General features: G+C 45.4%; 1 protein-coding gene across 1 annotated transcript in view; it reads right to left on the bottom strand.

Moving 5' to 3' along the window:
• Window positions 1-278, bottom strand: part of ace (angiotensin I converting enzyme (peptidyl-dipeptidase A) 1) — an 82,533-nt gene extending 82,255 nt beyond the window's left edge. The window contains exon 1 of the mRNA XM_078424924.1: window positions 80-278. Within this exon, the coding sequence (XP_078281050.1) occupies window positions 80-88 (9 nt within the window). The 5' untranslated portion in view covers window positions 89-278. The remainder of the gene's footprint in view (window positions 1-79) is intronic.
• Window positions 279-12,020: the final 11,742 nt, after the last annotated feature.

The following is a 12,020-nucleotide window of genomic DNA, read 5'->3' as shown; positions in this document are numbered from 1 at the left end:
GCCCAGGCAGAAACTCGCAGGCTGCTTGTTGGCCTCTGTCAAGCAGCATGGATTTATTTTTATTAACATGTACACGTACCTTCTCCATGTTGGTGCCTTGAAGTTTGGCACTGGGGCAGTGGTCAAATCCATCAGCCTGCGCACTCACTAAAGCCAGACAGCAGTAGATATTATTTCCTTTACAGTATGTGAATGCTCACTTCCAAAATTCATGCGCTGGAGGATTCTCACAGAATTCCAAAGCAACGCACAGTATTTTAGATTTATTTTAGATTTAGAGATACAGCGCAGAAACAGTTATTTTGCAGCCAAGGCATAGCTCAACTGGTCTGTGCGATTGTTTATGCTTCGGTAGAATTTACCATCCCCCCCCCTCCACCTTTTACATCTCATCATAACAGAACATTCTGTAATTACCATCGAATTACTTCGAACAGTAATTACCATAGAACAGTAACAGCTTAGAAATAGGTGACTGGGCTCACATTGTCTCTCTCTCTCTCTCTCTCTCTCTCTCTCTCTCGTGTTGTCTGTGCGTTGGAGCAAGTTGCCACATTTAACTGGGAGATGCTGCCTCCAAAGTCTGAACACTGTGGAACTTTGGAGAGGGACCAACAATTTCCCTTTCGTGAACCTCACTCTCCTCACTCCTCCTTTCAACTGGTTGGGTTTAATTCCTGTAAACCCCCACACTCCCCTCAACAGCACGGTGGGAGTATCTTCATTGGACGCATTGGTGATCATTTTCCAATGTTCAATAGATTCAGGATCAGTTCCTGGGGATTGGAGAGTAGCTTACAGCGAATGCAGCGCCGGAGACAGGTTCGATCCTGACTACGGGTGCTGTCTGTACGGAGTTTGTACGTTCTTCCCGTGACCTGCGTGGGTTTTCTCCGAGATCTTCGGTTTCCTCCCACACTCCAAAGACGTACAGGTATGTAGGTTAATTGGCCGGGCAAATGTAAAAATTGTCCCTGGTGGGTGTAGGATAGTGTTAGTGTGCGGGGATCGCTGGGCGGCACGGACCCGGTGGGCTGAAGGGCCTGTTTCTGTGCTGTATCTCTAAATCAAAAAATCTAAAATCTAATGTTATCCCGCTTTTCAAGAAAGGAGCGAAAGAGAAAACGGGGAATTATAGAACAGTTAGCCTGACATCGGTGGTGGGGAAGATGCTGGAGTCAATTGTTAAAGAGGTAATAACAGCGCATTTGGATAACAGTAAAAAGGATTGGTCCAAGTCAGCATTGGTTTATGAAGGGGAAATCCTGCTTGACTAATCTTCTGGAATGTTTTGAGGATGTGACAAGTAAAATGGATGAAGGAGAGCCAGTGAATGTAGTGTATCTAGACTTTCAGAAAGCCTTTGATATGGTCCCACACAGGAGATTGGTGAGCAAAATTAGAGCACATGGTATTGGGGGTAGGGTATTGACGGATAGAGAATTGGTTGGCAGACAGGAAGGAAAGAGTAGGAATAAACGGGTCCTTTTCAGAATGGCAGGCAGTGGCGAATGGAGTGCCGCAAGGCTCGGTGTTGGGGCCACAACTATTTACAATGTATATTAATGATTTGGATGATGGAATTAGAAGTAACACTAGCAAGTTTGCAGATGACACAAAGCTGGGTGGCAGTGTGAACTGCGAAGAGGATGTTAGGAGGTTGCAGGGTGAGTTGGACAGGTTGAGTGAGTGGGCAGATGCATGGCAGATGCAGTATAATGTAGATAAATGTGAGGTTATCCACTTTGGCAGCAAAAACAAAGAGGCAGCTTATTATCTCAAAGGTGTCAGATTGGGTAAAGGGGAAGTGCAACAAAACCTGGGTGTCCTTGTACACCAGTCACTGAAAGTAAGTGTGCAGATATAGCAGGCAGTGAAGAAAGCTCATGGCATGTTGGCCTTCATAGCGAGAGGATTTGAGTATAGGAAAAAAGAGGTCCTTCTGCAGTTGTATAGGGCCCTGGTGAGACCACATCTGGAGTATTGTGTACAGTCTTGGTCTCCTAATTTGAGGAAGGACATCCTTGCTATTGAGGCAGTGCAGCGTAGGTTCACAAGGTTAATCCCTGGGATGGCGGGACTGTCATATGAGGAAAGATTGGAAAGAATACTGGGCTTGTATTCACTGGAGTTTAGTAGGATGAGGGGATCATATCGAGACATATACAATTATAAAAGGACTAGACTAGCTAGATGCAGGAAAAATGTTTCCAATGTTGGGGGAGTCCAGAAACAGGGACCACAGTCTAAGAATAAAGGGGAGGCCATTTAAAACTGAAGTGAGAAGAAACTTTTTCACCCAGAGAGTTGTGAATTTGTGGAATTCTCTGCCACAGAAGACAGTGGAGTCCAATTCACTGGATTAATTCAAAAGAGAGTTAGATAGATTGGCTCTAGGGGCTAGTGGAATCAAGGGATATGGGGAGACGGCAGGTACAGGTTACTGATTGTGTATGCAGCCATGATCACAATGAATGGCAGTGCTGGCTCGGAGGGCCAAATGGCCTCCTCCTGCACTTATTTTCTATGCTTCCCACAGCAGCAGCGGCAACTCGAGAAGACTGCCCACCACAACCTTCTCAAGGGTAATTAGGGATAGGTAATAAATGCTAGCATGTCCTTTGAGACCTCAAACCTGTTGTGGTTTGGTGACAAAGGCAATGGTGGACAGCTAAATTTTCAGTTAAAAATATCACAGAGTTGTCACAGCAATTTCAGAATTCTTGAATCCTAGAATTGTCCAGCACAGAAACAGGCCCTTCAGTCCATCATGCCTATGTTAACCTTCTTGGCCATCTACAGCAATCTCATTTGCATGCACTAGGATGATTTTCTAGATTATCTTGGGCATTCGCTAAAACCAATCACAAACATTGTGTCATATTGAATGGAAACAGCCATAGACTATTCTGCCATCCAACAAGATCATGGCTGGTCTTTCACCTCAGCACCACTTTCATGCACTAATCCTACTTCATGTCCAAAAACATGTTAATCCCTGTCTTGAATCAATTTTAGGTGTCGAAATTACTTCTCATCTCTCTCTCCTGGATGCCCAGTACTTTAATCTGAGACTGTGACCAAAGACTCTAGCCACCCCAGCCAAAGCGAATATCATCGGTCAATCTACTCTACTAAGCCCTACTTGGATTCTATGCCTTCCAGTGAGATCACAGCTGATTCTACTGAACGTGCGCGCACACAGCTCCACTGCATTGACCAATGCTTGGTACATTCTTTGTGTAAGACATTTAGACAATGTCCACATTTATGTAAGTTTGACACTGCAGAGGCCGCAACAAATATTCACTGGTGAACTCCACACTGCTGGTTTGTACAATCTGCTTCTGATCACTGGTGCTGGGTGCTCCACTGGCTCTCTGTCTGACTCATGCTCACTCTTTGTGTTGGTCTTTATATATTGTGTGCTGTTCGTCACTAAGAGCACTAATTCAGTTCCATGGGGTCTTTTGCTTAAAAGGCAGGTGCTGGGAAGTGCTAGTAGAGCCACTGGTGCCTCACAGCGATGGAGACCCAGGTTCAATCCCAACCTAGGATGCTGTTTGTGTAGACTTAGCACCTTCTACTTGTGACTGCATGTGTTTCCTGGCTGCCTATGCTCCCAAAGACATGGGGTTGTTAAGTTAATTGGCCATTGTAAATTCCCCCTGATGTGCAGGTGAGTGGTAGAATCTTGAGGGGAGTTGACAGGAATTTGGGGAAAATAAAATAGGACAGCATAGAATTAGTCAGCTGCTGACTGTCACAGGTTTGTTGAGTTGAAAGGCCATTTTCTGAGCTTTATGACTGTGGACAAGGTTGTAGCTGAATATGTGCCGTTTTCAGTCTTGAAAGTTTTAGGTTTTGAAACTTGGCTGCTGTTTTCAGATCAGCAACCTGTCCCAAAGTGAAATGAGGCAGAAAAACAACAACTCCGAATTAGGGCATGATCCAGGTGCAAATTGGCACAGGGATGATGAGTTCAAAGAGTTGAATTCGTGACTCAAAGGTTGGGGTTGGAGAAATGTGCTTCAATTCATGAGGCATTGGCACCGGCACTTGGAAAGTGGCAGCTTTCCAAAGGGATGGGCTTCATGTGAACCGGTCTGGAGTCAAGTCAAGTGAGTTTTGGTGCCAGTGGTGTGGCTCTAAACTAATTTGTGTGGGTTCGAGGGGAGGAGTCAGGTGAGGGGAAATTATGGAGAAAGTATTGCATAGCAAAATAGAAAATGAAAATCCAACACAAAAAAACAGAAAATCCTGGGAACACTCTGCTGGTCAGACAGCAGCAACGGGAAGAGGAGTAGAGTCGGCAATTTGGTGAATAACCCTTCAGTAGATCTGGGAAAGTGAGAAAACAAAGGCAATTTCCTTGTATGTATACATACTTGGCTAATAAAATATATTCAATTCAATTCAATTCAAATCAAACTTGTCTTAATTGCAGGGAGGGGTGAGGAGAACAGTTGGATAATCTATGATTAAATCATTCAAAGGCACGGCATTTCTTTCCACTGCTATGCCTATGACACTCAGCTTTACTTCCCCCTGAAACCCAACAACCAGTCAAATTTAAACAGCCTCTTACACTGCCTTGAGGACATAAAATGTTGGATGGCACAGAACTTCCTCCAATTAAATGAGAGCAAGTCTGAGGTCATCCTATTCGGCCCCCCCGACTCCATCAAGTCGATAACAGGCAGTCTTGGAAGTCTATCCTGCCTAGTCAAACCGCATGTCAAAAACCTCGGCATGATATTTGACTCTGCATTAAAATTTGATAAGCAAGTCAACGCTGTGGTAAAAGCCAGCTTCTTCCAACTTCGAACCATAGTTAAAATCAAACCTTTCCTCCAATTCGACGACACAGAAAAATTCATTCACGCTTTCATTTCCTCCCGCCTAGACTACTGCAACTCCCTATACACTGGGATCAGCCAATCTTCCCTGTCCCGCCTGCAACTGGTCCAAAACGCCGCAGCGAGACTCCTGACGGGTACCCGTAAAAGGGACCACATCACCCCGATTCTGGCCTCTCTCCACTGGCTCCCTGTACGGTACAGAATCAACTTCAAGCTCCTCCTATTCACGTATAAAGCCCTAAATGGACATTCCCCCCCCTACATCAAAAATCTTCTAACCCACCTCTCTAACTCCAGGTCCCTCAGGTCAGCCGACTTGGGGCTACTCACTATCCCGCGGTCTAGGCTTAAGCTCAGGTGTGACCGCGCTTTTGCGGTTGCAGCTCCCAGATTGTGGAACAGCATCCCTCTCCCCATCAGAACTGCCCCCTCCATCGACTCCTTTAAGTCCCGGCTCAAAACCTATTTCTACTCCCTAGCGTTTGAGGCTCATTGAGGAGGCGCTGTGAACTGTTTGCGTGCTACTGTATGTTTCTTTTTTTAATTTAAATTAGTACCTAATCAGATGTACAGCACTTTGGTCTGCGTGGGTTGTTTTTAAATATGCTATACAAATAAAATTGACTTGACTTGACTTGACTAAATCGTTCCAAAGTTGTCAAAGTGCCAATTACTGTAAAGAACTGGCAGTTACCAAAAGTTATCAGAATCAGTTTCGAGGGATGGGGTAAAAGCCATAGAATGAAATGAGAAATGCGGGGTAAGTTTTTTTTACACAGAGAGTAGTAGGTGCTTGGAACATGATGCCTAGGGTGGTGGTGGAGATAGATTGGATAGTGGCATTTAAGACGGTTTTGGATAGGCATGTGAATATGCAGGGAATGTCGAGATGTGGATCGCGTGCAGGCAGATGAGATCAGTTTAAGTTGGCATCATGTTTGCACAGACATTGTGAGCTGAAGGGTCTGTGCCTGGGCGGTGCTGTTCCATATTCTATGAAAGGCGCGGATTAATCAGGGAGGGACTGCATTATTAGTGAACAGAAGGCCATGACTACCTGACTGCAGTGACATTGGCTGCTGCTACCAGCAGCCCTGTGACAGTGTCATGAGACATAAGAGCAGAATTGGGCAATTTGGCCCATCATGACTGTTCCACCATTCGATCTTCGCTGATCTACTTTTCCCTCTCAATCCCATTTTCCTGCCTTCTTACCAAAACATTTGATATCTTTTGATCACCTTTGCATTAAAGAAGCAGTGTCCAGATTAGTATGGATGGGTCCTTGATGTTTTAGATTTAGATTTAGATTTAGAGATACAGCGCAGAAGCAGGCCCTTCGGCCCACCGGGTCCGCGCCGCCCAGCGATCCCCACACACTAACACTATCCTACACCCACTAGGGACAATTTTTAAAAAACATTTGCCCAGCCAATTAACCTACAAACCTGTACGTCTTTGGAGTGTGGGAGGAAACCGAAGATCTTGGAGAAAACCCACGCAGGTCACAGGGAGAACGTACAAACTCCGTACAGACGGCGCCCGTAGTCAGGATCGAACCTGAGTCTCCGGTGCTGCCTTCACTGTAAGGCAGCAACTCTACCGCTGCGCCACCGTGCCGCTAAGTATGTTGGCATGGATAGTGTAGACTGAAGGAACTATATCTGTGCTGCATGTCCTGATGATACTGGTACAACTTGGGATGGGCAGTGAAATCTACAGTGAGGTTCCCACAATGGACCCATGGCATCTGGGCTGTACAGGTGTTAACCTCGTAGGTGACATCATCTCTGGATAACACTGCCACCCTGACTCGGGATCTCATCCCAAAATGCATGTAGCAGCATGATGAAGTATCTGCACTTTACATCCACATTTAATCCACTATGATCATGCCAACCTTTTTGCCTTTCACACAAATCCCATTTGCCGGCATTAGGACCATGTGCCTTGTCTATTGAGGTAGCCATCAAGTAGATCTCTTAAATGTCTCTGATTCCACCACCTCCACTGGAAGCAAGTTCCAGATATCAACCATTCCCTGCATAAAAAACATACTCCATAGATCCCCTTTAAAACTTCTTTCTGTCACCTTAAGCCCATGCGGTCTTGTTTATGATACCCCTATCAAGGGAAAACAATTCCCCATCCTATCAATGTAATGCTAAACGGTGACAAGTATCTTCAGAGCAATATATTTTAAATGGTTTGCCATAAACTAGTTGACAGAGACCTTAATAAGACAGGAGATGGCTTTGTGTTATGGTTATTTCATGACTACAATGAGGGAGGCACCACTCTTCCAACGTAAAATCGTCCTTGTGTGTTGATGTAACCAACCTCTGCTCATAATCTTGCTACATGGCTTCTCAGCCATAAATTTCAAATATTTTTACACCCCCAGTAAAACATCACCTGGAGGAATATATCTCATTGCAATTCGCATCTATAAATCACCACCTGCGTGGGATAATCATTGAGATAAGAGATATTGACGCATCCACAGGCACAATTACCACCTGGTAATCTCATAGGTGTAGAGCTAAACAGCACAGAAGCAGGCCCTTCAGCCCACCTTGTCCATGTCAACCAAGCTGGTGTTCTGGGTTAGTCACATTTAGAAGGATGAGGGGAGACCTCACGGAAACTTACTGAATAGCGAAAGGCCTGGATAGAGTGGATGTGGAGAGGATGTTTCCACTAGTGGGAGAGTCTAGGATCCAAGGGCACAGCCTCAGAATAAAAGGACGTACCTTTAGAAAGGAAATGAGGAGGAATTTATTTAGTCAGAGGGTGTTGAATCTGTGGAATTCATTGCCACAGGCAGCTGTACAGGCCGTCAATGGGTATTTTAAAGGCAGAGATTGACAGATTCTTAATTAGTAAGGGTGTCAAGGATCATGGGGAAAATGTAGGAGAATAGGTTTGAGAGGGAAAGATGGATCAGCCATGATTGAATGGCAGAGTAGACTCGATGGGCCTAATAGCCTAATTCTGTTCCTATGACTTATGAGATGAACATATTTATCCACATTTAGCCCATATCCCTCTAAAAGCTTCCTATCCAAATACCTGTAAAATTGTCTTTTGAATATCAGAGTTACATCCTCTTCAAGAGGTTCCTTTGGCAGCTCATTACAAAGACGGACTACCTCTGAGTTAAAAGGTTGCCCCTTAGCTCCCTCATTGTGCCAATGTGTTCAGACCATTCAGAAGCAGGCAGGGTGCAGGTCCCCATTCTGCTCAGCCAGAGGAGAGGAACATGGTTAAATCCTCAGCTTGGGCTCTTCAGATCATCTGTTTCTTTTTTGTGAGTTTAGCTGAGTGTCTCTTTATATTAGACTGCAGATGCTGGAATCCCACAGAAAAAAAAGAGAGCTGTTTTGGAAGAATTTTGGGAGTAAGGCAGTGTCTGTGGACAGAATGGACAGTTAAGCCTTCATCTGGCCTCAACCCAATAAGTTGACTGTCTATTTCCCTCCAGAGCTGCCGCCTGGCCCCCTGAATACCTCCAGCACCTTTCCATTTTTGGCTCTCTCTTTATATTCCCTTTCCTTCTCTTTTGCTGCTGTAGCCAAGTACAAGAATAGCGAAGCAAATGCTCCAAGTACGAGAAGTGCTGGCATGGAGAATGTGCGGAGGACTGGGAAAGATATTAGACTGGCTCCTTTTCAAGCTTTAAGTCACTGGTAAATGTTGGTAATCCAGTAGGCAGGGGGGTTATGACACCAGGAGAGGCTGAAGCAGGCAGGTATCGGGTAAGTCTGGGTTGGACTGGGACCAGGCCGACCTCATACATTGGTGTTCTTTGCCACACACGGGCTTCTTCCTAGCCAGACCTATCACCAATAGCAAGCGGTGGGAGGGAGGATAAAGGGGCTGGGAGTTCACGCACAAGAGGGCACGGCCTGGACTCATTGATGTGGGGGATGATAGCAGCCGGTGCGGAAGCCCAAAGCACAGGAGGCTCAAGGCTTCGCTGAAGAGGCCAGAGGCCACATGGTGAGGTCTGAGGTTGTCTGTGGGGCTTGTGGGAGGTTGGAGGCTGCGGGTCGAGGCCCAGCACTCTGTGTGGGGCCAGTGTGAGGCTATAGGTGCAGAATAAGGCTCAGTACTGTCAATGGGGCCTTGTGAGGTCTGGCATTGCAGGGTAAGGCCTAAGACTGTCCATGGGGCCTGCACAGGAACCCCCATCATTATATTTGAGCTCCCCACCTGGGTTGCTTCTGCCCCGTTATTCACCCAGGCACGTGGGGCTGGATGGCACACCTGCCACTGCTGAGGCCTCTGCCTAAATTTGCAAACCAGACCTAGATTTGCACACATAGAAAGATCCCACCCACCTTCACTAGTGGCCAACTGAGCAAGCTAACAGCACCAGGGGGCAGGGTGGGATTAATCAGAGGGGACATATTAACCCTTGCCCTGTCTGCTGGAAACCAGGTGATAAATGTTAAAATTGGTCGAGGGAACAATGGAGTTAAATAGCATTGGGCCTTTATGTCTGGGCGGGTTTATGGAAAGTTAGCCAGGCAGTCCCATTCTCAGGCTGGTAACCTCTTCCTTCTCAATGATAATTCAGTCTGGAGACACAAGGAACTACTGATGCTGGAATCTTAAGCAAAACACAAAATACTGGAGAAACTCAGCAGATCAGGTAGCATCTCTGGAGGACATGGACATCTGGTTGGGACCCTTATTCAGAAGTGATTGTGTAGGGGAGAGAAAGCTGGAATTTCTATAACATGGTTGAAAAGCAAGTGTTTCCTGGCCCAACCTTTTTCCAGCTTTCTACCCCGTACAATCAGTCTGAAGATCCCGACCCAAAACATCACCTATCCATGTCCTCCAGATACGCTGCCTGACCCACAGCGTTACTCCAGCACTCTAGTGTTTTACTCATCCAATTTGCTTTTGCAAGTTCTCGTTGGATCAGTATCCATTGCCCTCGATAGTAGTGCCGTCCTGATCATTGCAGCTCGCTGTGTGATAGAGCCTGCCTCAGGCTTACTAGAAATTAATGCCTTGCAGAGAGACTTTATCTTGCACTGAACGTTATTCCCTTGTCATGTATCAGAACACTGTAAATAGTTCAATTGTAATCTTTCTGCTGACTGGTTAGCACACAACAAAAGCTTTTCACTGCACCTCGGTACACGTGACAATAAACTAAACTGAAGTGAGACGGACAGAGTCACTAGTTTAAGTTGCCTCATTGCCTAACTCCTTTCCTCCATCGTATCCTTGTCAAAGTGTTTTTGCCAATGGTCTTCATCCAATTCCTCTGGCAGACACTTTTTGCCCACTGCACAAATCAAAAAAACTTTCAGAAGCTGAAATAATTTGACGCCTTCTCCCCGTAATGGTCAGACTCAATGTCCTAAGGCAGACAGTTGCTGGCTGCAAGGTCTGGCCCACTGCAAACCCAATGGCATCTGCAGCCAGGGCATAGGTGGCTCAACCTTGGTGGCACCAAGGCACTACCCAGCATCCACCAGCATCATTAACACCAAGCTGCTCTCTTAACCTTTTGTTGCTTGGCCATTTGTTAGTAAAGGTTAAATTTTACATTTGCAAACAAACAGAATAAACATGCCAGGGAAGCAAATGGCTATGGGGTTCTGTTATGGTGTTGGCATCTGATTCCAGCACATGAAAGACAATGCCAGCACTCCATGATCCCAGGTGGCGTCTGGAACTCAGACCTGGCATTTAATGAGTCTGACCACTTGATCCAGCTAGTTAATGAGGTACCTGATCATTGAACCCAGCTGGTTAATGAACTGCCAACCACTTGACCCGGCTAGTTAATGATCTCTTAAGGCACCAGGTGCAGCTGGTTAATGAGGTGCTCAGCAGCAGTGTTTGCTTGTTCCATGCAAGAAAAGGATAGAAAGGCTCGCAACTCAATGTCCCCAAATGTTTCACAGTCAAGGATGTGTTTTGTTAAAGGCAATCACTGATTGAATGAGGTTGCCAATCTGTGCACTACAAGATTGTCAAAAGAACAGAATGATAACAATCAGCTGACTTGGTTAGGTGTGGTTTGGGGAATTAGGATTGCTTTGGGTGTCAAGATTCTTCACCTGCATCTCTCCTGCCCAACAATGAAGGGCAGATGGGGTCCATAGCGTGCTGAGGTCAGACGACACCTTGAGCTCAGACCTCTGGCGTGAAGCCTTCTGACTGATGTACTGCCAACTGAAACCAGGCCGGAACACAAAGAGATCCATGTTCTCCCCACCCCTCCATTATATCTGTACCCACCTTCGTCCTGAGAGGCCAGGCCTGGCCACCTGTACAGGATCCAGCCTGCAGCACGATGTCCCCTCCCATCAGATTTTTAGTTTAGTTTAGAGATACAGCATGGAAAGGGGCCCTTTGGCCCACCAAGTCTGTGCAAACCAGTGATCCCCGAACACTAACACCTCTTGGTTTTGCAGTTATTTTCATTTCACTGTCTCGTTGAATCTACGTGTAATAATTGTTTTTGTGTGTTGTCCAAGTCTATGTGTCGGTGAAACTGCTGCAAGCACCGTTTTTTTAATTGTACCTGACTAGCTGTGCATATGACAATAAACTTGACTTGACTTGATTTAAGGTAGAAGTTGACTTGTTTTGCTGTCATTTTTGGGTAGTCAGCTAAATGTATTATCTTTTTCTAAATGTTAGTCCTCTTTTTAAAAATCCTTCCAAGAGTACATCTTAGGTGCAGCATCAGTGCATTCCTTGGGTCTAAAATGGTGTCGAATAGTTTTGGTCTCTGAAGGGAACATTCAGAACAAAAGATAAATCTCAGCAAGTCTTGCACGCTATAATAACAACACATTCCTCAACATTTTGATGACATTGAATAAATCTATTGCAAACAAGTTATCACATGATTATGATTGTAGACGCAGTCAGGCTTTGATTGAGAAATTCTTTTAGGTCCACCAGGTGTCGAATTATTTTGATAATGGGTGGTTTATTTAAAAAGCATCAAGATAGCTTTCTTATTCAGCCCCTCTTTCTGATCTCAGTTTGAGAAACATTATACTTTTTCAAAGTGTGAGGCAAGGAACGGATTGATTGCAATAATCACAAAGGAAGCACTGATTGTTATAAAAAATAATACACCACATAGTGAGCAAAGAAGCTAACAGATGTTATTCTTTG

This window comes from Rhinoraja longicauda, chromosome 29 (assembly GCF_053455715.1).
Source record: "Rhinoraja longicauda isolate Sanriku21f chromosome 29, sRhiLon1.1, whole genome shotgun sequence".
Taxonomy (NCBI): domain Eukaryota; kingdom Metazoa; phylum Chordata; class Chondrichthyes; order Rajiformes; family Arhynchobatidae; genus Rhinoraja; species Rhinoraja longicauda.
The sequence above is the reverse complement of the archived record's forward strand: the minus strand, read 5'-3'. Positions and strand labels throughout refer to the sequence as shown.